General features: G+C 53.7%; 12 protein-coding genes across 12 annotated transcripts; 5 read left to right on the top strand and 7 right to left on the bottom strand.

The window, feature by feature from the left end:
- Positions 1–76: 76 nt before the first annotated feature.
- Malapachy_3152 (uroadherance factor b) lies at positions 77–3,367 on the bottom strand (the record flags this gene model as incomplete). Its single annotated transcript, XM_018137630.1, has 4 exons — positions 77–142; positions 176–248; positions 277–408; positions 435–3,367. The coding sequence occupies 4 exons, from the start codon at positions 3,365–3,367 to the stop codon at positions 77–79; spliced, it is 3,204 nt and encodes a 1,067-aa protein (XP_017993832.1).
- Positions 3,368–3,482: 115 nt separating this feature from the next.
- Malapachy_3169 (rna helicase) lies at positions 3,483–5,378 on the top strand (the record flags this gene model as incomplete). The annotated part of the gene is made up of 1 exon (XM_018137647.1): positions 3,483–5,378. The coding sequence occupies one exon, from the start codon at positions 3,483–3,485 to the stop codon at positions 5,376–5,378; it is 1,896 nt and encodes a 631-aa protein (XP_017993983.1).
- A 292-nt stretch (positions 5,379–5,670) lies between these two features.
- On the bottom strand, positions 5,671–7,623 carry Malapachy_3157 (hypothetical protein; the record flags this gene model as incomplete). The annotated part of the gene is made up of 4 exons (XM_018137635.1): positions 5,671–5,686; positions 5,733–7,287; positions 7,314–7,560; positions 7,588–7,623. 4 exons carry the CDS (start codon positions 7,621–7,623, stop codon positions 5,671–5,673), a joined length of 1,854 nt encoding a protein of 617 aa, XP_017993829.1.
- Positions 7,624–7,723: 100 nt separating this feature from the next.
- On the top strand, positions 7,724–8,646 carry Malapachy_3143 (cdp-diacylglycerol-inositol 3-phosphatidyltransferase; the record flags this gene model as incomplete). Its single annotated transcript, XM_018137621.1, has 5 exons — positions 7,724–7,835; positions 7,864–8,038; positions 8,073–8,186; positions 8,216–8,297; positions 8,323–8,646. 5 exons carry the CDS (start codon positions 7,724–7,726, stop codon positions 8,644–8,646), a joined length of 807 nt encoding a protein of 268 aa, XP_017993892.1.
- Positions 8,647–8,696: 50 nt separating this feature from the next.
- Malapachy_3134 (mitochondrial carrier) lies at positions 8,697–9,859 on the bottom strand (the record flags this gene model as incomplete). The annotated part of the gene is given in 4 exon segments (XM_018137612.1): positions 8,697–9,532; positions 9,564–9,666; positions 9,694–9,773; positions 9,787–9,859. The coding sequence occupies 4 exon segments, from the start codon at positions 9,857–9,859 to the stop codon at positions 8,697–8,699; spliced, it is 1,092 nt and encodes a 363-aa protein (XP_017994170.1).
- A 209-nt stretch (positions 9,860–10,068) lies between these two features.
- On the bottom strand, positions 10,069–12,315 carry Malapachy_3155 (hypothetical protein; the record flags this gene model as incomplete). The annotated part of the gene is made up of 2 exons (XM_018137633.1): positions 10,069–11,838; positions 11,866–12,315. The coding sequence occupies 2 exons, from the start codon at positions 12,313–12,315 to the stop codon at positions 10,069–10,071; spliced, it is 2,220 nt and encodes a 739-aa protein (XP_017993831.1).
- A 147-nt stretch (positions 12,316–12,462) lies between these two features.
- Positions 12,463–13,581, top strand: Malapachy_3145 (glutaminyl-peptide cyclotransferase-like protein; the record flags this gene model as incomplete). Its single annotated transcript, XM_018137623.1, has 1 exon — positions 12,463–13,581. The coding sequence occupies one exon, from the start codon at positions 12,463–12,465 to the stop codon at positions 13,579–13,581; it is 1,119 nt and encodes a 372-aa protein (XP_017993886.1).
- An 83-nt stretch (positions 13,582–13,664) lies between these two features.
- Positions 13,665–18,685, bottom strand: Malapachy_3132 (sec63-domain-containing protein; the record flags this gene model as incomplete). Its single annotated transcript, XM_018137610.1, has 3 exons — positions 13,665–13,673; positions 13,715–18,537; positions 18,637–18,685. The coding sequence occupies 3 exons, from the start codon at positions 18,683–18,685 to the stop codon at positions 13,665–13,667; spliced, it is 4,881 nt and encodes a 1,626-aa protein (XP_017994176.1).
- A 471-nt stretch (positions 18,686–19,156) lies between these two features.
- On the top strand, positions 19,157–19,714 carry Malapachy_3178 (hypothetical protein; the record flags this gene model as incomplete). The annotated part of the gene is made up of 1 exon (XM_018137656.1): positions 19,157–19,714. One exon carries the CDS (start codon positions 19,157–19,159, stop codon positions 19,712–19,714), a length of 558 nt encoding a protein of 185 aa, XP_017993932.1.
- A 57-nt stretch (positions 19,715–19,771) lies between these two features.
- On the bottom strand, positions 19,772–20,704 carry Malapachy_3140 (hypothetical protein; the record flags this gene model as incomplete). The annotated part of the gene is made up of 1 exon (XM_018137618.1): positions 19,772–20,704. The coding sequence occupies one exon, from the start codon at positions 20,702–20,704 to the stop codon at positions 19,772–19,774; it is 933 nt and encodes a 310-aa protein (XP_017993891.1).
- A 182-nt stretch (positions 20,705–20,886) lies between these two features.
- Positions 20,887–22,443, top strand: Malapachy_3170 (alpha-mannosyltransferase subunit; the record flags this gene model as incomplete). Its single annotated transcript, XM_018137648.1, has 2 exons — positions 20,887–21,045; positions 21,073–22,443. 2 exons carry the CDS (start codon positions 20,887–20,889, stop codon positions 22,441–22,443), a joined length of 1,530 nt encoding a protein of 509 aa, XP_017993933.1.
- Positions 22,444–22,448: 5 nt separating this feature from the next.
- On the bottom strand, positions 22,449–25,396 carry Malapachy_3153 (dna repair protein rad5; the record flags this gene model as incomplete). Its single annotated transcript, XM_018137631.1, has 5 exons — positions 22,449–22,653; positions 22,679–22,730; positions 22,760–24,881; positions 24,907–25,049; positions 25,081–25,396. The coding sequence occupies 5 exons, from the start codon at positions 25,394–25,396 to the stop codon at positions 22,449–22,451; spliced, it is 2,838 nt and encodes a 945-aa protein (XP_017993833.1).
- Between the last annotated feature and the right edge of the window lie 64 nt (positions 25,397–25,460).

The raw sequence follows: 25,460 nt of genomic DNA, 5'->3' as shown, positions 1-25,460 counted from the left end.
ATGTGTTGCTTTCATTTGCATGTCAGACGAGGTGGTTTGCCATGGCCACGCACCCCCTACGGTTCGACCAGTTTGTCTACTTGGACGTCGGATGCGCCTTTTTCATCCAGCGCACAGTGCCTGGCTGTTGGTTGGTTTTGAGCTGGAACCAGTCAGTACGTTGCCCTACACATACCGCGCCGAGTTCCGCGAGACGCACAGCCTCTTGATTCGCACTCTTGGGGATGTGCCAGAAGCGGCAGTTGCAACTGTCGCGTCAGTGAAGGCTATACATACTCAATCTTCTCGTACTGTCGCACCGTGTAGTCCAACAACTCCCATAGATCACGATCCGGCACAGACTCTTCCGGTAGACCTTGGGGTCCTTCGCGTGTGAGACGCCATCCATTCTTGCGCCATTCCCAGATGCTGCTGTAAGCGTCGCCTGTACATACTCATTCGCGATACCACGCACGATCCAGCCATGGTGCGTCGCAATAACGATCTTGTCGAATCCTTCCTCTTCCCACCGCACATACTCCAACGCGGCCACGACGCTGCGCAGCGCCGCACGCACACTTGTCGTCGTCGCAGGGAACGTTGGACGCTCCAACCGTCGTGAAAAGTTGGGCTCCACACGCGAAGTATCCACCTCTTCCTGCAGTGCCTCGCCCAGCGACACACTCGGGTTGAACACTACACCGACGCCAGCCTGCAAATCAGTGTTTTCAGTCGTGCCATAGTACGATGCCAGCGACTTGGCATCTTTAATAGGCCCCATTTGGCCCGTAGCGACTTTGTGCGCGAGCTGCAGCGACTGAATTTGCTGTGGCGAGAGGGCTGTGCCTGCACACATCAGCAGCACTTGACGAGGGTTGGTCCGTCGGACCAGGCGGTACGGATGCCAGGGACGTGGATCCGGCACAAACAACTCGGCAATCACATCACTCGTGACGTTGTGGTAGTTCAGCGACTTGGTATCCACGGAGCTGGCGCCCTGCCCACTAATAGCGTCCCATTGAGTACCTGCATCGCGTTCTTTCGGCTGGCGCGTGAGCATTTCAAAGGTACGGTTGCTGCTCCACGTCTTATTGTCCCATGGCTTCTTCGTATAGCTCATATTCGAGACACTGGGCGCTGGTTTGTACTCTGTGTTGTACAGATTCTTACGCACAACAGCTGGCAAGCCATCGCCTTTGCCAGGGCGAACATTTTCTGCAAGAACAGACAGGCCACTAACAGATGGTGCAAACGCGGAGAGCCTTGTCACGCTCGACATTACTGACGAGTTGGAGGAGGCAATGGACTTGGGTCGCGGCGCACTGGCCGTCGCCTCCATCGGTCCACGATGAACATCTGGCTTTACTTCGTCGTCAAGATGTGCTCCATTCTTCTCATCTTTCACCACTGTGGCTGGCTTGGTCTGGCGATCTTCAAACACCGACGTCCCCTCGTTTTCCTTGCCCTTCACAGTTGAGGGCGATGAAGAAGGTACCTTGGCGTTTTCTTCCTTCGCTGACTTGGCAGGCTTGTCATGCGCACCCTCTTGAGTCGCTTTCTTCGCCTCCTTTGGCTCAGGTGCCTGGGATTTTGCCTGAGATGAAGTGGTAGCTTTGGTCTCACCCTTGGCTTCGTCTGACTTGCTTACTACGTCTGCACTCTTCGACGTGTCAGGCTTTGTCGCCTGGCTAAGGGCCGCTTTCTTTTTGGGCGCGTCTTCTGCCTTCTTCAACTCCTTCGCATCTGTTGCCTTGGTGGATGCAGCAGACTCCTTCGTGTCTCGACAGTTCTTTTCTTCTTTCAATGTTGATGACTCATTCTTCTCTTTCGAATCGTTAGACACTTTCCCATCCTTGGCATCCTCAGACTTGTTGTTGTCTTTAACATTCTTGGAGTCTATATCATTCTTGACATCCTTCGTGCTCTCTTTAGCAACCTTGCCATCCTTGGACTCGGTTCCCTTCTTGGAAAGCTTGGAGTCCATACCTTTCACGGGCTTTGGATCGTCTTTGGTCTCCTTTGAATCTCTGGCACTCTTGGATTCTGTACTCTCTTTGGTGTCTTTTGAATCTTTGGTACTCTTGGACTCTGTACTCTCCTTGGTGTCCTGCGAGCCTGTGCCTTTCTTAGACGGGGTGCCTTTCTTTCCATCCTTCGAGGTGGTCATCTTGGTCTCCTTGGCATCTTGTAGAGATGCAGTCTCCTTCGATTCCTTAGCATTGCCGTCTTTGGTTTCCTCCGACTCTTTTGCTGTAGTGACATCTTTGCATTCTTCCGAATCCACACCGGCCTTGGAGTCTTTGTCCTTGCTCGTCTCCTTAGCGTCCTTGGATGCCTTGGCACCCTTGTCGTCACTGGAGGTCGCTCCTGTGCTTTCTTTGGCCGCGTTGGAATCCTTTTCGTTCGATGACGTCGCATCGCCAGGCTTAGACTTGGCCGCTTTATTGTTCTTGCCCGATACCTTCTTCTTGACCTTATTGACCGCATCAGCTCCTTTTCCACTTGCCTCCTTCGATGGGGATGGGCTGTTCTCTTTCGTGGACGCTTTATCGTTCTTCGCCTTCGCCTCGTTGGTATCGTTGGTGGGCGAAGATCCTTTCTGTGCGTCGTCTGTCTCTGTAGCGTGGTCGTTCGAGTCTTTCTTGACATCCTCACCTTTCACATCTGCCGTATTTTTGGACGTGTCAGACGAAGCGGTCTTTCCGGTCGCACTCTGCGCCTTCTTCGATGCGTCGACTTCGCTAGTGATCTTGGAATCTTTGGCCTCGGCTTTCCCAGCATGGCGCTGGTCTTTTTTCGAGGCTTTGGTTCCTCGTGTGTTAGCAGTTGATGCAGTCGGATTCTTTGCCCCCTTCGTGGGCGTTGACGAGGAGTCTTTGGCCGTATCATCTACTGCATCTTCAAAGTCGTCTTCATCGTCGACCACATCTTGCTCGTTCTTGGGTTCAGGCGCGCTAGTCTCTTTTTGGCTTGCATCCTGAGTGATAGAGTCCTGGTTCTTGTCGAACGTGTTGGACGATTCGTCTTTCGCGTCTGTCTCTGACTTGGATGCAGGTACTTTGCTCTCCTCGTTTTGCGCACGGCTCCGAACTTCTTGGGCCAGTTTTTGAGCTGATGTCATCTCCTCATCGCCACCCAAGACAAAGTAGCTCTTAGGAATGTACTCACGTCCTTCATGCGCTGCAATATCACGTTCGAAGTCGTAGAGAGACTCACGCGGTTCAGGAAGTTTCGGCACTCGGAAGAGTCGCTTGGTAATGTTGTGCGTGCTCCTCTGGTCTGGCGCGTACGTAAATGCACCAGGTACGTCGAGTCGAACTTGAAGCTTAGTCGACTCTGGCTTAACAGACTTCATCCGCCAAGCATCTAAAAAGTGTGGGTCCGCCATGGTGGAAACTACGCACGTCGCGGTGTTAAACGCAGGTGTTACAATATATCACAGCGATCACGCACGCGCGTGGCTTAGTCATATGGTAAGAAGATGTCATTTTTTCGGCTTTACCATGTCTCGTCCAAGTCTAGTGTCGAGATGGTTTCGCGTGTCTGCTGTAGCAGAGCTGCCAAGCAGACTTGTACGCGGATTTGCAAGTAAGGCACCGACACCGGATACCCATGGTACCTCGCTGTTTTCGCGCTTGAAGCAGTGGCATGTCGCTCGTGTTCTGTGTCAATCACTCACAGGCGTGCCTTTTCGCTTTGATCGACTGACAGATGTGCAGGAGCGTGTTTTTTCTCTATTCCCTGACATTGCCAAGAGCTCTACTATGCTTCCTGATGGCCAGGGACGTGATCTCTTGTGCAAAGCTCGTACGGGTACTGGAAAGACGGTGGCGTTCCTTGTACCTGCTATCCAAGCGCGCTTGAATGCTCTTGAAAACATCGATAAAAACATCCTCACACCCTCTTTTGAACGCTATATGAATGAGAAATATCCGGCGGATATGAAGGAAAATTTGTCGCCCAAGCAACTGAAGCACATCAAGTCGATCTTTCGTCGCGAGAGTGTAGGCACACTTGTGATTTCGCCTACGCGAGAGCTTGCTATGCAAATTGCCGAAGAAGCCAAAAAGCTCGTCCGTGATGATCACCGAATTGGTGTGCACTTGCTTGTGGGCGGTGTGAAAAGCATTCGGCAACGTCGCCCATGGGAAATGAAGAACCGTGATATTGTGGTCGCCACCCCAGGTCGGCTCTTGGATTTGATGAGCATGCCCATGTTCCGTGACTCGTTATCGACGACGCAGACCCTGGTTTTGGATGAGGCAGATATGCTCCTGGAAATGGGGTTCCGCGAGGATATTCAGTCTATTATTGCGCAACTGCCATCGGTGGAAGAGCGTATGACGTTTCTTTTTAGTGCGACGATGGATGCCGACATTGCTGCCATTGCTCGCGCCTCGCTGCATGAGCAGCACCGTGTGATTGATTGTGTGCCACCTGGCGAAGACAATGTTCACACCAAGGTTCCGCAAATGGTGACGACACTAGGCCATCCAAACGAGGCTCTTCCTCACTTGCTGCGTCTGATCTCGCACGATCAGCTTTTGCATGGATCTGACAGTAAGATAATGATTTTTACGCCGACCACCAAAACGACGGATATGCTCTACAAGATACTGCAAGATATGCAGCCAGCGTTCCCCACGACCTCTGAAACGCGTGTCTTCCGCATTCACAGCTCCTTGGATCAGGCGAAACGCTCCAAGATTAGCCAGCAATTCCGGCAATGCAAGTCGCAGCCCAACATTATGGTCACCAGCGATGTCAGTGCTCGTGGCGTGGACTACCCGTCCGTGACGCGTGTTATCCAGCTTGGAGTGCCGCCTTCGAAAGAAATGTATGTGCATCGTGTGGGTCGCACAGGTCGACGTGGACGAGACGGTCGTGCGGATCTGGTAATTTCGGACTTTGAGAATGCCTTTGTGGCGTTTGAACTGAGCGACATCCCAGTGGTAGCGCTGGACCAGTACGAATTTGAACAGGAAGTGCTGGACTTGGCTTCTTCTTCCCATTCGGCTGTGCGCGATCGACTGCAGGATGCTGAGCTGGGCCGTATTATTGCCGCAGCGCAGACGCGTGTGGATCCGACGAACGTCCAAGGTGTATTTTCCAGCTTATTTGGGTATTACTATTCCATGCGGCAGCTGCTACGCACAGCCAATGCAAGTATTTTACATGCGGTACAAGACTGGGTTGTGGGCTTGGTCGGTCTAGACAGCCGCCCTGCCCCTACCTGGGCTATGCGCCAAATGCTGAGCTCTTCGTCGTCCAGCCAGACCACGTCAAAGAAACGATCATACACAAAGAAAGATCGGTCCTTTTCCAAGCCCTTTTCTCGTACAAACCAGTCTGGGTACCCTAAGCAAAAGCATACCAAGGTGTACAAGACGCCATTCTAAGCGTCATCCTCCATGGCGTACGAGGTCAAGTCCCACACTGTCCGGCCGACGTGCTCCACTTTTCGGCTGGTGGGCCCCACGAGCCCCATATGTGCGAGTTCGTTTACAGCCAAGCTGAAGCGAACCTGCGCCGAGGCTGTGTTCTGACCTTGGATGGCGATACCGGCACGTTCCATTCGTTTCTGGTCACCTTCCAGTGATTGGACGAAAGCTTCATACCAATCTGCCAGATTGATGAATTTACCTGTATCTTTGTACAATGCATACAAACGGCATACATCAGGGACACTTGCTAATTCCAAATCCTTCTGTACAGTTCGTAGTCGATCCACCTCTGATATATGTGCCTCATACTCTGGCCATTCGGCCATATCCCTTTGGAGCTGCCCCGACGCCATGCGCGAAGTCGCCCACATAGAAGCCAAGGTCTCTGTAGGGGCATCGAGCGCCAAAAGCACATTGGCGCGCGACGCGCCTTCCAATACAGTGGAGACGGGATCGGCAAAGTCGTATGTCCAAATCGCAGCAGCTAGGCCTGGGATATGAGACGCTTCCAACGTATTGGTTGCAGCCGGCCAACGTGTGAAGTATTGCTGCACAAAGGAAGCCAATGGAGCCTCCTCTTGCGCATCCGACGAGGGTGTGGGCGCTGACGCCAGCTGTTTCTTCGCCACCTGGACGATGTCGAGATCAATCTCGTCCGGTATGGCTTCAAACTCTTCAAGACGTCGCAGCAATGCATCCAGGAGCTCGCGGGCTAACGTGTTAGTCAACGTGGCATAAACATTGTTCAAGAGCGTGTCAAACTGGGCCAAAAGTGGCGTCGTAGCTGTCAGAGCGTACGCAGCTGTTTGCGTATAGTTCCAGTCCGTGAAGGGCGGCGCCCACTCCAACACGGCCGCGATTGCTCCGGTGATGCCAAGTTTTGTTCCATACACGCCATTCATACGCGTCACATGCAGTAGGGTTTCAATGCCGGTGAAGTGAAGCAAACATCGTGTCATATATGAGCGAAGTTCGTGCCGGAACATCGGCAGAGAACGCAATAGTTGTTTCTCGTCCGACACAAGCATTCTGATATCGTGAGGCAGATCCGAGCCTTTGGGGTAAGGCGATGTAAGTGTGACGAGTAGGTATGCTTTCATTTCTTCTGTCCAATGCTGGGATAGCAGAGCTGGATCTGGCACCTCGTCGAAAAAGGCTGTGATGGCTTGTGTACGAAAGTGCTCCAAATAGCACAGCCGGATGCATTGAGCCACAGCATCCCAACTGGGCGATGTATGCCAGTACCTACGTCGCACCATTTCAAAGACACTGCGGCCTAGCCACATGGAGGTAGTGGGACACAGAAAGAAGGGACAAATAGCACGTTCCCAAAACTCTGACTTGTCAGGCCATGCAATGGTGTACACATCCATGCGCATAAGGACACGCGACATAATAATAGAAGGAAGCCATGATTTGGTTTCGTACAGTGTGCTTGGCATTTGCTCACGAGGAAGCACAGGTATAGGGGCTGTGAATGTCAGCAGAATGTGTAGCTTCTTTTCGATGCCGTTGTTGTCCGCAGAGGCCCACAGAAGAATGGACTGCAGCGCATCATTCAGCACGCTAACAGGAAACGTCTGAACCTGGTCTACCACGAGAAGGAACTCTGGCATGTCCATTTGAGCGGCAGCGTACAGCCTAGGGATGGCTGTTAAATCACTCTGCTCCGCGGCCTGGAAAAGGTCTGTCCCCTGTTCATGGCACTGGAGGACAGGCAGGATCGCTTGTGATACAAAGCAGCTTAACGCAGACACCAAATTTGGACATTGGGATACATTCATATAGATACAGCACTGGTGAGCCTGCTCAACGTGCTGCATGAGCAACGTAGGAAACATGTCGTCTGAGGCAGAGGCACTCACTTTCGGTCAGCGTGAAAGTACGTACTATCCAACACAGTAACAGGGACAAGTGGCTCGGCATTGTAGTGTATACGCTCTTTCACTTCGTTGAAGAAAGGTGCGTAGAGGCGTTCAACAAGAGAACGAAGACGATGCTCGGCTTGGCGCCATGTGTTCTTATAGGCCTCTTCGCGCCGTTGGGCGCCATATTCGTCTCTTTCAAAGCGCTCAATGGGAGCAAAAAGACTTTTCTTCTTCTCTACCGTGTCGTCATAAGCAAATATAGTAATAGGCTGCGGTTACCAGGCGTGCGTACCTACCTCAACCTCCAACAGCCCAGGCGTTTCACTGGCCATCCCCAACCGTGCGTCGTAGGAGAGAGGAAGCGTTCGGCCGAATGGAAGTAGCGCGGAAATATTGCCGTAACGCCACCTTCCGTGACGATCATCGGCCACGATGGCGGCTTCCAAGCGAAAGCAAAGTGGGTCGCGCGTCACGAAGAAGGCACAGGAACAAGCAGCACTGTCCCACGGAGAAAATGTATTCCTTTTTGTGCCCAACCTGATTGGTATGTGCTTGTTCTTTGCTTATTCCAGGTTACACGCGAGTGATTCTTGCGGCTATTTCTTTGTACTACATGCGTGACAACCCACGCATCTGCACTGTACTCTACTGCATTTCATGTCTTCTTGATGCATTTGATGGCATGTTTGCACGCATGCTCAACCAAAGCACCAAGTTTGGTGCTGTCTTGGATATGGTCACGGACCGGTACGTGGCTTTTTTATCGAACTTACACGCGAAGATGCACGACAGCCTGCTTGCTCTGTTTCCTGACCGCTGCATACCCAGAATACACTATTCTGTTCCAAGCGCTTGTCACTCTTGACTTTAGTAGCCACTATATCCACATGTACAGGTATGTGTCGGCCCCTCTTATACGCGCAGTACCATGGTTTCTGGCTCTTCGTCCCACAAAAAGGTAGACTCCAAGCAGTCGCGCATTCTCAACTTGTACTACACGAACACTGTACGTATGTTCTATCTAACGCCAGCGTGTCCTGTTTATTTTTTGTGCGGCCAATGAGCTGTTCTTTGTGTGCCTGTACTTGATGGCCTTCTACACGCGTCCGCTGGGTGTGGATATCGTGCCCTTCTTACCACGCGCTGTTCTGGACTTGATCAGTCAAGATAAGAGCAGTCTCATGTTCCACCTGGTGTTTGAGACCATTCCCGCTCTTACCTGGCCTCAGATTGTGGGTGCCCTGACCTTCCCGATCTGTGCAGGCAAGCAGATTATCAACGTGGTCCAATTCTGGAAAGCGGCAAAGACGCTGGCTGATAGTGACCTGGCCGAACGTCGCAAGAATAGGCTCTAACACGTCAAAATGCCATTATGTATGTTTGGTATCATAAATAGACTGCTCTATTAAAAGTCCACAAAGTCGTACGAAACGTCCAAGTGATGATCGTTCTTCTCAGACTCCACATGTCGGGTGATGGACTCGATGACGGACCAAGTGATGCCATGCGATATAAAGCTGCGCAGCACACTGATTCCCAGTCCACGGTATAAACGGAGGAAGCGACGGAAGGGAATATCACTTAGGCGGACCTTCTCTGGCGGCTCCACGCCGTCCTTGCTACTTAGAAGGAGGCGCCGGAAGACCATGTAGGAACTTTGGTTCGGCAAGCCTGCCAAGGCATTGCGTTGCACTTGCGTCTTGAGTAGATCCAAGGGGTATACGACTTGCCAGGAAACAATGCCACAGAACGAGCCGATTAAGAAGGACACAACAGGGCTGGGCAACATCGTAAGCTTGTTCTGCGCTTCGAGTCTGTCGCCCACTTCGCGCACAGTGTCATAGAGGCCAAAGTAGAACGCCGTCCCAATCAGATCACGAAGCATATGAATGCGCAAGCCGAGATAAAAGCCGCGGATCCCACCGTGGTTTTTGTAAATGTCCCATGCAGCTTGGGTACCAGAGCGAGGCTTAAATGCGAACTGCGTGCCCTCTTTCTGTGCACGCTGTGAGGCGATAAGAAACTCAAGTTGCCGCTCAATTTTCACAAGCTCGAAAGGCGCGGCCATGCAACTGATAACAACACCACTCGCAACACCGCCGACGGAGCCATACATGGCGGTGCGCCAAAGATGCGGATCAGACGGCCCCAATATGCCCTCCAGCCATTTTTTCGTATTATTGTAGATCACAAAAGACATAGTGCGGACAAATGTTATAGTAATCAGAGGAATCGTCACACCTGGGGTAAGTGTACGGCCGGTTGCACGTACCTCGAAACAGACCCTGCACGCCCTCTTCCCGGACAACAGCACGCGTGCAAGCCCATACGCTAGGGTAGTTTTTCACTTGAAGGCGGCTCTTAATGCTATCAAACTGATGATTAGATGCAAATTCACATACCGGAAACGAAGCGATGGTCGAGATGAGAGAGGCAGGACCCGCGGAGACCACAGTAGGATGCTCTACAATGTCAGCCCAAACTGGGCTACTTACCTTTGGCGAACTGCATAAATATGCGATATTTCGCCTGAAACATCGACTCGCCCGTTTGCCCGCTCATCGCCATGGCGTCCAGCGTCACTAGGACAGTGGAGCGTAGTGGGGTTGACGACAGACAAGCTGGCAGGCAAGCGTGCCGGCGAGACACGCACGCGTGGGCCCTTGCCTTCCGGTATGACTAATCTTTGATAGGTCCGGGTCGACTTTCTCCAGATGTCGCCCGTTGTCAGCATGCATGCAGGTGCAACATGGCTTAGCCTATCCTATGCCATAGAGTTAAATCGCTACAATGGCTACATGTCCACCAGCTTGGGGGCGTCGCGGACTCACAGAGGCCGACCGATGGACTCGCTCCATGCCGTCCGAGTCATTAGACTGCATACGGAATATGCCAGAGACAGATGGCACGCCATGATGACATCGATGTTCAGACGGATGCCTGGGCAGAGACTCGTCCGTAGCTGCAGAACACAATTCTGGCTGGGCTAGCTGTAAAATCATTTTGTACAAATCCGGCCAGCACATGCCAAAGTGGACACAGAGAGCATCATCACAATGCGTCCCATCCAGCATGTCAGCTAGATCAGCTGGCACACGCTTTTCACGGACGCTGTTTGTGGATTGCGTTCGTGGCATGCCTCGCGAAGGACCTGCAGCTTCCTCCTTCGAGAGCTCAATACTAGCATTCTGGGCCATGGTACCCACGTCCACAGCTGTCGCGGTCGGGCGTCGTAAAAGCGGCCGGAGTGGCAATCGGAAATAGCTTCGTGACTCTTTGCCACGTGCCATGAAGGTAGGCGTAGTAGGCGTATAGCCTGGATCTGCTTCCCCAGGACTCTCTGTCGTGATGTTGGATATGCCAAACATAGTGGAGAAGAAACTGGAGCGGCCATGCGCTGAGGTCGAAGCAGGCGTCTCAAAGGCTGGCCCACCCACTGACGAAGAGAGTCCAAGCCCTTCCACGTCCGTAGGAGTTTCCGTATTTGGTTCGTAAGGAGAAAAGATAGGGTATTGGTGAACCCGACGGATAAAGCCCTTGATCACACCGAACGTAATGAACCGCCGAACATCTACGCAGTGTGCATGATGACCCAATGTGCCCACCCATTCATGCAATGTTCGGCCATGACGAAGCATGGAATACATTCGCCACAAGATCGGGACCGCCAGCGGCGCTTGTCCAGGTTTCGCCACATAGGTCGCGCATTCTGTGCCCATATTAGTCTCGTCTAGCAAACGCGCAATCTGCGGCTTCACGGCATATATATTCGAGAATTGGAAGATGTCGATGATGATCGCGATGTAGTAGTACAGCAAATGCTCCACCGTCTGACGCACCAAGGTGAGGTCGGTATCTGACAACTGCGCAATGCGCTTAATATGGTTCACACCATCCATGTACGGAATGAGCTTGACCAATGTCAAGTCCCACCCGGGCGTCACAAACTTGCGCAAGTCAATCAACAGGACAGGCACGTCCCAGTCGCTTACAGGCTGAGGATTCGGTAGAGTAGGAAACAGTTTCAGATTGATAGCATCACGCACAGTTCGACCAAGACCATGCGGTAGGCCCATACCCCGCTGTGGCGACTTGTCACGCGAACGTCGCGATTCGGAAGAAAGCTGGGGCGAATGTGAAGATTGAGCCGTACGCGATGTGTGAGAGGCCATCACATCCTCGTCAGTAGATTGTTTCAGAGTAGCATCGCTGTCACCCGCCACAGTATGGATGGCCGTCAGGGCCTGGATTTCTTGCGGCAGCTTGATAGAGTTGTGCCGGGATCCCAGCTTGTTCTTCCGTGCTTCTGCCAGCGGCCCAGACGCCTGGCTGATGAGTGTATCCAGCTCCTGCGGATCCACCAGCGTCAGGTTGCCAGACGCACGTCGCTTGGCCTTCACAGCCTCAAGACCGTCAATAGAAGCACTCACAGCTTCAGGAAGAGCAATGAAAGACTCATAATAGGCATTCAAGTCTTCATAGAGCTGCTCGACGATCCCATACAGACGCGGTAGATTGTCCATGCGCGATATGAACGATTCCTCAATCTCTGGTCAATGCGACGGCATACATACCTCCAGTTGTCGCAACAATCGCGCACACTTTCGCACAATGGGCTCATAGGGGCGTACATCCGAATCGGCTGTGAATACAAAGCACAAATTAAAGATAAAGTGATTCCGCTCGTACTTCTCTGAACCGTCTAAGAGAACCGGGTGGCCCAGCACTTTATAGCTCCGACGGCGGCCATTGACGCTCGCATTCGAAGATACGACCCATTTGATGAGACGTCCACACAGCGGTCCTTTTGGGATGACATAGTCTGACATGGAGATGAAATCCAGCATGAGTTTCTGCCGCTGGGTGGGTAGCGTATCAGGGGTTGCAGACGCGGACGGAGCATCCTGAAACGTATACTCAGGCATCTGAAAAAGCACTTTGGGCCCATCCACAGGGTGAAATATCGAGAGGAACGTCGCCTCTAGCCGAGGCAAGAACCCTTGCCTTGACTGCCCAGGCTCCATCAGCGAAGCACTAGCGCTTGGACCGTGGCAGGAAAGCCGCAACACGCATGCGCGCACGCACTGAGCACGCACCGCCGTGGTGGCCCGATTTGGCCCCGTTTGTCGATCGGGCTTGTACGTACGCCGTGCACTCCACGACCCCGCGCGATGGCATGGCTCGCACGATGGATGCTCATCAGCACGGTGCTGTGGATCACATATGGGTATGTGCTCGCTCTGAATATGAGTGAGAAGACGCTCACGTCGATCCTCGAAGCAGATGGATCTGCTTACCTGGACCTGGCTTCGCCGACTTCGCTTCTCTCCCAGCTTCTCCGGCCCCGTGTGCCAGGTACAGAGAACCATACACTCGCTCGTGAAGCGATTATTGAGGCTTTCGGCAAGATGGTAGATGTATCAGGGCGCCCGAAATGGCATGTGGAAACGATCCCTTTTGAGGCCCAGACACCGCTAGGCCCAATCAACATGACCAACATTGTCATGACGCGTGACAGGTACGCACCACGCAAGCTTGTCCTGGCTGCCCACTACGATTCAAAATACTATCCGAAGGAAGCGCCCGAGTATGGGTTTATTGGTGCTACAGACAGTGCGTTCCCATGCGCGCTGCTGGTGGATATTGCCATGGCTCTGGACGTGCACTTGGACAACTATACACAACATCAAGCTATGGCCCGTGAGGCTTGGGAGCCATTGGCGGACGATACTACCCTCCAGTTTCTTTTCCTCGACGGCGAAGAAGCGTTTGAGAAATGGTCGCGCCAAGACTCTGTCTATGGGGCACGACACTTGGCATCGCTGTGGGCCGAGACATGGGACGAGCCGGCTTGGGACGCCGCACATGTCCCGCGGCATACTGTCGGACGCGCGGCGCCTGTGCGCCGCATACAAACCATGAACCACTTTGTGCTGCTGGACCTGCTAGGTACAGCCCAGCCTCTCGTACCCTACTATTTCCCTATGACGCGCCATCTGCACGAACAATTGCAACACATCGAGGCGCGGTTGGTTGATGCCAATCGGCTCTGGGAGCCAGGCTCACGACATCCTCGCATTTTCCAGCCCTACCAAGGACCTCTCTCCATCGACGATGATCATACCCCCTTCCTTGAACAGGGCGTTCCTATTTTACACTTGATTCCCTGGCCCTTCCCGAAAGAATGGCATACCATTCACGACAATGCAGAGGCATTGGACCCTCTCACTATGCAAGCATGGTCGAAACTCATGCGTGTATTCACCGCCGAGTATTTGGGCTTTGCGTAAGCTCGAGCAGCAACGTTTCTTGCACGTCCGCGACGCGTGCCGCCAGGCTGGTGCCAGCTTCATCAACAAGCACTTGCTGTAGGTCACGTAGACTACGACCTCCGAGCTGAGCTGTTAGCCACTGTGCGAGGACCAGGCGTGTAGTGCTTTGCTTCGTTTGAACAGGGGCCTTGCTGCCTTGATTGTTATCCTTGTGTTCATCCTCGCGTGAAGGACGCTGATACTGTACAGCTTCCAGCATAATCTTCGCACAGCTAGCCTCCAGCCCAGGTACATCTTCCGTAAAAGGCGTAGCGACGATCGCTCGGTGCGCCGCATCCGAGATGGTATGCCAGTGCAGAGCTTGATGGGCCAATGCGACGAGAGATAGCACTTGGTCAGATGGTAACCTAGTACCAAGGCGCGTGGCTGTGATACGCTGTCCCTCTACCACAAGAAGACCGAGACGTTGTGCAAATTCCACAGCCGCATCCACGCCACGAGAGAGCGCGGTGCTAGGGTTCGTATGCCCTGGCTCGCCTTCTTCGCCATAGTACAATGGATTGGCGTGGATACGTTCCGCCCAGAACGACGTAGCAAGCCACTGAATAGCCTGCTCGTATTGCTGCACGCGCCCCGCTACGACTTCAGCCATGAGCGCAGGAAGCAAATGCGACGCCACCTCGCCTAGCTCTGACTCCAGAGGTAGTGGCGTGCTGAGTTGGTGTGCCCATAAATCGCGACGGCTTTGTTGGCACAGTACCAGCACATCACCTTGCGCTTGCCCGGGCCGTGCTGCGTGACGCTGCATACGCCAGATTTGGTCTGTGTTGTATTCTTGCACTTGTCGCGTCGTGGATGCGAAGTACTGCGTGCCAAGCACCACAACGAGGGCCGCCTGCAAGGGTACAGCGGCGTCCTGTGCACATAGCACAGCGTGAAGACATCCCATATCAAAGAGCTGCTCGACCAAACGGCGGTCTTTCGCGGAGAGGGAGGCATCCCATACAGCTACACCTTGCCGAACAAGGTGGCTCAGCTCTGTATGCGTGATCGCTTGCGCCATGCTTTCCAGCTCAGGCGACGTCGGTAAGGGGTTTGTAGCCAATCGAGCGACCAATTCACGCGCGGCTGTAAAACATTGCGCTCGAGTAGGCGACCATAGCAAAGCAGGTGTAGCATGGGAGCTCATACGGTCCAGTGCAGGCTTCACATAGGCACGTACTAACGTATCCGAATACGCCAAGTCCACCGTATCCAATGTCAGCGATACAGGGTAGGGCGTATCGCTAGGCCCGAATGTATACAGCGCCGTGGAAGGTACCTGAAGCCAGCGTGCCAAACTCAGTGCAGATTGACAGCTGACAGCTGTAGCCACCATTCGCGCGGGCTGTGCCGTGCGACGCACGTGCATAACAGCACATTCGTACGTTGCGTCTAGGCGATGGAGGTCAAAGCACAGCAGTAAGGCCAAAGCCGGCCATGCATGACGGGACGCTAAGGCTTGGGCAACATCGGGCGTGCACACAAAGAGGCTTCGTGTGCGTGGCACCTCTGTTTTGGCCTTGGTAAGCACATGAATAGGCAATGGCTGAGGCCATAATGGTATCATGGCCTCCAGCGTACGCTGGAGGTCCTCCAGGCGCTGCGCTTCTGGCTCAATAATTAGGATACTTCCTTCCGCAGGCACGCGTTCCAATGACCATAATGCCACGGTGCGCTTGCCTGCTGCATAGGGCGCACAAAGAAGGGCGTTCGCACGTGAGTGGGCCATAGTATGGAAGACCTGCGTTTGCATCGCATTCAATGTTGTGATGGACTTTACAGCGCTCAGTGTGGCGGCCATAGGAGAATGCTCTAGTTCAGCCAAGTTCAGCAGCGGTACATCCAGCAAGCGCATCGTAGGCATAGGCGCCGGGTTGACAATGTGATCCAATGAGACATCTACGCCTCCTTCGGCGCCCAGCCAGTGCAAAGAGGACCAGGCGACGCGACAAGACGTCTCACTAGCCGGCCGTACATCCGCCGGCGATAGTGGGACGTACACGGAGAGTGTCAAATCCACGTGAGTATCATCGCCCGGCGGTTGTGGTTGCGGTCGAAGCGTTATGCGATCAGTATACACAACGTGCTGCTCTGCATTTTCGACCCAGACAACGAGAGGCAGCGATGTGCCATGCAGACGCTCATCCCACACGAAGTCGCGTCGCAGTCCAATATCCAGACGTACACACGCATCTGCCTGTGGACGTACGTCGATACGAAGGACGATCAAGGGGAACGACATAGCCGCATTGTGGACAATGGAGGCAATGCGGTCATTGGTATGCAGTACACGGGCCAGCACAGGGACACGCAGAGCACGCAACTGCCCGATTTCCAGATCGTCGGCCCAGGAAGTAATGCGGTGCTGGACATCAGCCGACAATGTGGTATATTGCCGCAATGGATGCTCAAAGGGCCATAGACGTCGATCCACAGCTTTCGAGAGCTGAAGGAACGCATCAGCGGATGTAGCATAGCCCTGGTCTAGCGAGTAGTCAAAGAGCGCCTGAAGAATACGACCGGCATTTTTTGCGACATAGCGGCCATCACTGACGAGGGCAAAGTCGTCAATAAAAAGCTGCGAAATGTGTGCCTGAAGCAGAATATTCACCTTGCCCGTCGCTGTACTTGTGCCGCCGCGCACTTCGCAGGGTACACTTTCCAAGAGCGACGTCAGCTCCGCTTCTTCGTTATCGCGCAGCGCAATTTGTGAAAAGTCGTTGGCGCGTGACATCAAATCCAACGCATCGGCCTCACGTAGGCCATTGCGCAATCGCTCGGCAAAGATGGCCATCGTCTTGTAGCTGAGATAGTACCGCGAAGCGATGCGGCCCAAACTAGTCGGCCGGAGTGTATTGGTATCATGATCCAGCACGACCATATTGTGCTCGGCTAGCACTTTGGCCGCATGCAAAATCCAATGACGACGACGAATCGACAAGCTAGGATCCGCCTCGACGTCATGTGCATCCAGCCCATACACCATAGGCGCTTTGCGCAAACGTGTAAATAGATACGTGTACCCCAACCATGAAATGCCATCATCGATACTCGAGACAGAACCCAGCGCGACCTCAGCATTCAAAGCATCAATCAGGCCTTGCAAGAAGGCTGACTCAATAGGGTGTGCGGACGTGATTGCGTCGATATAGTGAGAGAGTTTCTCACTAGAAGTGCAGATGTAACTCACACCCACATCTTCAAACTGTGGACGACCTGCACGACCGAAGATCTGCAGTACATCCAAAATACCTAGATCCACCATTTTACCCTGCTCGGCGTCGTACACGTCGGTGCCTTTGATGACTACAGCGTAGGCGGGCAAGTTGACACCCCATGCCAGCGTGGCCGTACAGTACAGGACCTTGGTCGCACCGGACGCAAACAGACGCTCACTCAAGTCACGATCACTGCGGAGCATACCAGCATGATGAATACCGATGCCATGAGCATACAATTCACGCAGTTCACGATTCCGACTCGCCGTGACTTCGCGCTCAAAGCGATTGACGTCGCGACCATCAGTCAGGAGACTAGAAATATCATCCTCCTGCCCAAGCTCAAGAAGCGACTTGGCCGATTTCACTGTGTCTTTGCGCGTATGCACAAACACCATCACCGGATGTCCATCGCGAACGAGATCCAAGACCTTTTCATAGGTCACACGGTCTAAGTGCGTGCGTGCCAAAGCGGATCCATGCTTGCCACGTACACCAAGGAAGTGCTGCTCGAGAGGCACAGGACGGAAAGCTGCGCCAAAGTAAAAAAGGCCGCGATACCGATTGACGCCTAGGAAATCTGCCACGTCGACAAAGTTCGGCAAGGTAGCGGAAAGCCCGACAATCCGGATCATGGACTGCGTCGATTCGACCAGGCGCTGTGTACGTGCAACGATCGTCTCAATCACAGCACCACGATCTTCATGCAAAAGGTGGACTTCGTCGATGATGAGCAAACGCACAGTCAGGGCCAGGTCACCGTCACCAGACGGTTTCCGTGTAACGACATCCCACTTCTCCGGTGTTGTGACAATCATTTGTGTCTCAGCAATCTCTTTTCGAGAAAGTTGCATATCACCTGTAAGTTCGCGCACTTTCAGGCCAAGGAACGCGAGACGTTTGGAAAACTTGCTCACGACCTCTGACACCAGCGCCTTCATGGGCGCCACATACACAATTTTAAACGCATTGCGGTCCACATGAATTGCACTCTCAGAAATACGCGCAAACCGGCCAATGCACTGTAAGACAGAGAGCATGGCGACATCCGTTTTACCAGCACCAGTGGGCGCACACACCAGTAAGTTCTCATTCGTTTTGTAGGCCATGGGGTATACAGCGCTTTGTAGTCGGTTCAGCGTTTGGTAGTTCTTGAAAGCACCACGACAGAGTGGGTCCATCTCCTCTAGTGTAATCAGGCGTTCATGACTTCGGAATGGCAGCGGCTTGCTGCGTGGTATGATGACTTCCTCAAAGTACGACTCATGGATACGCTGCGTACCCACAGGCAGCGAGAACTTAGTGCCAAAAGCGCTTAAAACACTACCATGTTCACCACTGCTGTACACATTGGGGTATACTTCGCCTTCTGCCGATGCAGGCGCCAACTGCAATGGCTCCTTGGCACTACCTACGCCCTGTGCACGCTGGACCATACGCTTATGAATATGTGCGGCCGTGGCAGAAGGCTTGGCAAGGAGAGCTGCCACTAGATCAAGCTGATCAAAGCCTAGCAAGTCGGCCAGCTCCGCTGACGCCATGTCGACATCCAATGGCGTTTGATCAGTGTGCAACGTGCGATACACAGATTCAAGAATGCGATCTCTATCGCTGCTGTCAGGATAGGCCATATCCACATGCCGAAACAGTGCGCTGGCTGCCCCGCTACTTTGCGAAGTCTGCACATCTGTGGCGTTGGCCAGCAAGCTCAACTCTGACCAGATATGTGATGATATTCTCTTGACGGGGACAGCGGAGGTGCTAGCCCCGCGGACGAGGGTAGGCAAGTTCCCTTCTATCGGTGGTAAAGCACCTGTAGTGCCATCCACAAGCGACAATACATGCCGTCGCACATCGTCCATCGCGGCAGTTGTCGTCCGTCGATCGGCCGTGCGCGTTGCAGAAAACGAAGACGAGGAAGGTCTCGTGGCAGGCCAAGTCGCATGGGAATTAATCTGGCCTGGGACTTTTCTCGCCCGCCCAACCAGACATTCTTCTTTTCCAACCACAAACAAAGTACGTATTTCGCCTGACAGCCTATGGCCTATCCAAAGATGATTCCTACCTTTTAAATATTCAATCTGTCAATCCACTGAAGGTACCTCCTTCTGATAGATACAAGGATCGCTGAACGGATAGAGCTGGCTTTTGGTTGTGAAGAGCCGTACTAACCTTTCAGGTATGTATGCGGAACGACCAGTGTAGCGAAGATGAGCTCCTTTCATGTGCTTATAGAATCGTGACTCCACCGAAAGGTGCTGGACGGACTTGAAATATGCGTTATTGTCCTGAGCTACATGCATCGTTGATGGGTTGGCAGTGCTAACAAACAGATGTCGGAGCATGCCGTAGAAAAAGATGCGGCTGTCTTCCATTTACCCGGGCATCCACTCCCGGCTCTTATTTCGCTAGAAAGTACAGATGGCAAGCCTGTGGACCTTTTCATGTTGTCACTTACACGCCCGGTTTTGCTGAGCACCTTTGGCTTGCCTACGTCTATGCAACCGACAGGTCGTCAGGTAGATCTGGAGGCAGCAGGAGACCATGAAGGTGCTATCCAACTGCTTTCCATCAAGGACCATTTACCGCAATTGCGGGAACGCATGCCTGATCTGGTTGTATATGGCCTGAGCACACATAATACCACGTGTCTGTCACAGGTGCGCGACAGGCTACAACTGCCATTTGAGTGCTTAAGTGATGCACGGTGTGAGTTGATGGACAAGCTAGAGCTGCCCTACATGCATGACGATGAGCACCGTCTGTTGCGAAGGTGCACCATGCTATTGAAGGAAGGTCAGGTCACGCGTCTCGATTTTCCTATTTCGCAACCCTCAGAAGCTGGGCCGCGTGCGATTGAATTGCTACGGCGCGATACGGGCCGTCCGTAAAGTTCTCAGATGTACGTAAATGCTTCTTCTATATACCCAAATACAATTCAGCCTCCCTTAGTTGGCCTTGGCCTTGTTGAGTTCAGCCTTGTACGAAAGATCTTCCTCGGTGTTCTGCTTCTCATGCAGGCGGCGGATGTGCTCGAACTTGTCGTGGTGCAGCTTCTTGAGCATCTCACGAGCCTTGGTACCGGCAAAGTCGTTGCCAAGCACTTTACGACGGGAGGCAAGGAGGCGCGTGTACAGCATGAACAGACCCGGAATGTACACCGGAAGCAGGGCAAGGAAGAACAGGTCACGGTTCGACCAGTTCGACGCGTCGACCCAGGGCCACGCGACATTCTTCGGCAGCGAGGCCCAGATGAGCTGCATCTCACCGAGCACACCCATCGGGTAGAGAACCACGAAGAACGAGTATCGGGCCCACATCGACATGTACGAAGGGGTCTCCAGAATCTGGTTGACATAGAAGGGGTAACGAGCCACCTCGCTCAGCGACCACGCAAGGATCATCACCGTGTAGAATGGCGAGTGCGCCGCAGCATCGTACTTCTCCACGACGAACCATGCAATGATGATGCGCGAGGCCACCTGGATCATGGTCACAAGCGCACTCGACTTCACCCAGCCCAGGAGGGCGTGCACGACCTCAAGGAGAGCCAGAGACTGCGTCACGGTAAGGAGGGGGCCCAAGTAGTCGTACATGGTCGAGGCACGGTACAGCACTTCCCGGAACATGGAGGGGTATCCAGCATAGCTTGGGATCGACGATGTAACCTTGGTATGGAAAAACTTGCTGCATAAATCGGACATCCACTGGTACGTCACGGTGCGGGCGTCATCGCCACGCACCATGTACAACACGATGCCACACAGCACACGAAGCCAGAACATGAACGACACGAGGTTGTACACAATAAGGTACGCGTTCACGGCCGAGCTGTTCTGTTTCTTTGACACGTTCTTCACACTAGCTGTGCGTCCAGACATGGTATGTAAGGGAAGAGTTGGATGCCTTGGCGGGGCCGTTTTTACCACGTCGGCGCCTACGTACACCTCCACATAACCACCTGTGAAAGTCGGTTGGGGCGAGAGGGTGTGAAAGTCGAAGGGGCCGGGGTAAGGCACCGGACATGCGACGCGGATGGGCCGCCGCCGCAGGCACAGACCACATGCGCATTCGTGCAGCGCAGATCCTTGGTGTAGCTTTGGGCGTGACGCTATGTGGGCAGGTCCTCCTATGCCCGTATACTAAGGTCGAAGAGAGCTTTACTATACAGGCCGTCCATGACATCTTGACGTACGGCGTGACACGCGATGTCATTCCTATGGTAGGTGCGCACAATTTCTGACCACAGTACGATCATATCACGTTCTCAGGCGCTGTACCACGTTCATTTTTAGGGCCTCTTTTGCTTGCAGGGGCAGCGGCGCCTTTTGTATGGGTGGCCCAACAGCTAGGCGCTTCGTCTGCCCAAATTCAAACGCTTGTCCGCCTTATCTTGGCCGTTGGGGCATGGATATCGCTTTGGTTCTTCGCTCGATGCCTGTTTCCACGAAGCAGTTTGCACCGTGCTGCGATGTACGCTGTAACTCTATCTCCATTTCACCTGCCGTTCTGGGCTAGCCGTACAACGCCAAACGGTGTTGCTTTTCCCTTAGTGACAGCCTCGCTCGGCGCTGTGATTCACGCACGCTCAGGTAGGTGGCTGGGCCTAGCAACGTTGGCGTGTGTGACTATGGTACTGCGTCTAGAGCTGCTTGGCATGACGATCCCATGCTTCCTTTGGACATGGCTGTACCAACGCCAGTCTTTCCAGCGCCTATTTGTACTGGGCTTCGTAAGTTGTGGGGCGGCTATAGGTGCCAGCATCGTTATCGACTCGTACTTCTGGCAAACCTCCTGGCTCTGGCCTGAGCTGCATGCGATCCTGTTCAATGTCGTGGAAGGCAAAAGTGCGGAATGGGGCACATCACCTTGGCATGCATATGTGACCCGTGAACTTCCTCGGCTTCTAGCCTTCTCGTTGCCATTGGTGCTAGTGGGCAATTTCACGCCATCAACACTCCGAGGGCCGGTGTATGCCCTGGCCCTCCCGCCTATAACCCTTCTGAGTCTACTTCCCCACAAAGAATGGCGCTTTATCCTTTATACGGTGCCATTATGGAACGCCCTAGGAGCCGTCGGCATGCTACGACTAGGCCGATCCTGGTGGGGCAAGCTCCTGTGTCTCGCGCTACTGCTTGGCAACGTATGTTGGACGGGCCTTGGCACGTGGATGAGTATGGGGAATTATCCTGGCGGTGTGGCTCTAGCGGCCTTGCATGCCCATAAGGGTGATCAGGCTGTGCACGTCCACATTGACACGCTGGCTGCTATGACAGGTGTGAGTTTGTTCCAAAGTACACATGTGGCCCGTCCCCGTTCCTCGCTGGTGCCGCACTTGCCCCCACCATGGGTGTACAACAAGACAGAGGCATATGACGGGCCATGGTGTGCCTTTACACACCGCGTGAGTGAATACCCTTGCAACGCCACAGAGACACGCACACTAGTGCCACCTATCCAGGCGCTGACCGGTCGTCAAGTTGTTCGTCCAGCCGTGTATGCAGGCCGCCTGTACGCTATGCTACGAGGTACGCAGCCACGCTCTCTTCGTGCTTTCCTCCCGATCGAAGTTCATCAGCAACCTGCTCTATGGGTATGTGAAACGCTCGCGCCGTGCTAGCTACGCTAGTCAAAGAGAAGGCGAAGGTTTTCCATGGTATCCGATGTGCCATCGCGTGGCGTACTGGCCAGTGCATGATGCACCAGCTCGTTTTTATGGCGCTGAATGGCCAAGATGCGATCTTCAATCGTCTGCTCCACTAGCAAGCGATGCACGGTGACAGTGCGTGTCTGCCCCAAGCGGTGGATTCGGTCGATGGCTTGGTCCTCGCTGTTGTTAGTGGTAGGATACGTACATGCTGCTATTCCACCAACAATCCATAAGCCATACATGGTTGGCAGCCGTTACTGTGGTCAGAAACAGCGTGTGTACTCACAATTCAGGCCCACGCCGCCAGCACGCAATGAAATGAGCAGAAACAGGGGCGCAGGTTCAGAAGCAAACTGGGAAAGCACACGCTTCCGTTCTTTTTGCGACGTACGTCCATCCAGGCGCACGCAAGAGTAGCCTTGCTGCTGCATATGTGTCTGGATAAGGTCCAAGAACCTAGTGAACTGGGAGAAAATCACACCCTTGCAATCAGGCTCTGCGTGAGTGATCGTGGCCAGCTGGGCCATGAGCGCGTCCAGCTTCGTGCTACTCCGGATAGGCGCCGTAGGTGGTGCTACGTCTTTGGCTGGTCGCACACTTTCCACCAAGTCTTCCACCTGCACAGGTCCACGACGACACACTGGGCAATGGGGCACTTCGCCACGATCTTCACAGGACTGCAAGTACTGGACAAGGCACTCGCGGCAGCCATGATGCATACATAGGGGAAGGAAGCACTTTGATGGTTTCAGCTCCATGCAAAAGGGGCATTCTTCTTCCTCACTTGTGTCGGACGATAGCAATGTATCCAGCACATCGCGGGCATATGCGTCTTCACTCTGGTCGCCAGCCTCGAAGCGGCGTACTAGTTCGCGTAGCTGGTCTTCGTAACTGCGCTCTTCAGGCGCAGAACTCTCGTTGGCGCCTTTCTGTAGCACAAGGTATGGGTGGCAAACAGCCTGTCGAAGCCGCATAAGAACAGCAAAGATCAAGCTAAAATGCTTGCCCACCAAGCCCTGTCGTACCAAATCTCGGTACTGCGTCCGTGCTCGCTCGTACACATTGTTGTAAATGTCTCGCTCTGCTTGGGAGAACGTCAAATGCTGCGTATCAATGATCTTCGGCGGTAGCTCCACAATCAGTCGGCCATCACGGTCCTTGCTGTGTTTTTCGCGCCGAAGCAGAATGCTGGACAAGATCGCTTGTACAATATCCAAGGCTTTCTCGTTCTGGCTGGCAAAGGGCTTGGCCAGAAAACTGTTGAAAAAGCTCACGTCACCCCATGGCTCCACACGGAGGAAACGAAGCAGGCTGTACAGATCCGTCAGCCGATTCTGAATCGGTGTGCCTGTCAAGGCCCACCGACGATCCGCATCGAGTTGATACGCAGCCCGTGCAGCGAGAGTACTGCGGTTTTTGATCGTATGCGCCTCGTCCAGAATGACGCGATGCCATGACTCGGCAAAGAGGGGCGATGGCCCCTTCTTTTCGAGCTGCTTGTAATCACTAGTGAGCGTACCATACGATGTAATCACGACGTCCGCTTGCGATTGGGCGAGTTGCGATGCAAGCTGGTCACGTACGTCGCCATAATATACCACCACGTTGAGCGACCCTGGTGCACTCGCCCGCTGGAGCTCCGTCCTCCACTGGCTCAACAAGCTCATTGGGGCTACTACCAGTGTCGCTTTGGACGGTCCCTGGCGTTTGGCTGCCTTGGTAAACGAGAGAGGCGTTTGTTGCATGCGAGTACGAGCAGGCCGAGATCGGGTCGTGTCGGCCATCCGGTTGGCATGAATCAGACTCGCCAGCATGATCGTTTTGCCTAGACCCATTTCATCGGCTAGAATACCGCCCCGAGCTCCACGACTCATAGGCTGGAAATCCAGCGAGAGGTCTCCGATGTAGGGGTTCATGTAGAACGTGCCGAACCCCGCGTCTTCATCGTCTGCCAGGGGAAATTGGTACTCTTCCCACAAAGGATGCAAGGTCTGCTCACGACTGGGCCCTTCTGCCGCCTCCATAGTCTGCATCCAGCCAAGAGCTTGCTTTTGGTAAGGTCGTAACGTGAGGGCAAACGTGGAGGGCGGCTCCGCGAACGGGAGAGAGGCATCGTCCTGCTGTGCCTTGGCATAGATATCGTGAAGACATGTATCTGAGACTTCTGTGCCATCATCCTCATCATCCCGCTTGACCCTAGTAAGCTTGTGATGAGGTGTATGTGTGGCTTTCTTCGAAGGCACTAAATGGCATGTCCGAAAGAGACGCTGCAAGGAGACTTTCCGATGGCGAAGGTGGCGCTCCTGCTCACTTTCCTCCGACTCAAGCATCGGTTTCTCTGCCATCTGTGTAGTCAGGTGGCAGGATCGTGTAAGGCTCGACTCAAACGTGCTCCGACATAGATAGGCCTGCGTAAGCTTGCCAAGGACGTACCTTGATTTCAAGTAGAATATCACTGCCGACCTCCAAAGAAGAAGGGCAATCAACAACGATGCCATCGAACTCGGCGAGCTTGGCATCCAAAAGGCACGACATCCATCCAGCTACATCGATAGGGATACGCCCCACTTCAAAACCTAGTAGAGTAAGGGAAGCGTGTGAACGTACCTCTTGTATTGCTGAATCGTACCACATAGTCAGCACGATCCTGCTTCTTCCCACCACGCCCACGCGTACCTTTGGGCTTGGCGGTCGCTTTGGCTTTCCGCTGGATAAGGACTCGATCGCCGGCATGAATGTAGTCAGATCCTTTGGTCATCGAGTAGCCACATAGAACAAACGTGCCGAGATACCGTCGACGCCACGATTCTTCTGCGGGATGGTCGGAGCGAGGACGTTTCTTAGCAACAAGGTCGGTAGACCCTGCATCACCTTCAAGAAAAAAGAGGGGTGCACTGGTGTCGTCTGCCTCCAACGACACCATAGCCAAGACCAAAGAACCGCGTCGCGTCACGCGTCACGAGACATTCGCGAAAATATGGAGACCT

The sequence above is a fragment of the Malassezia pachydermatis genome, assembly GCF_001278385.1.
Source record: "Malassezia pachydermatis strain CBS 1879 chromosome Unknown scaffold1, whole genome shotgun sequence".
NCBI lineage: Eukaryota > Fungi > Basidiomycota > Malasseziomycetes > Malasseziales > Malasseziaceae > Malassezia > Malassezia pachydermatis.
Note: the sequence above shows the minus strand (reverse complement) of the source record. Positions and strands in the feature narration are given on the sequence as shown.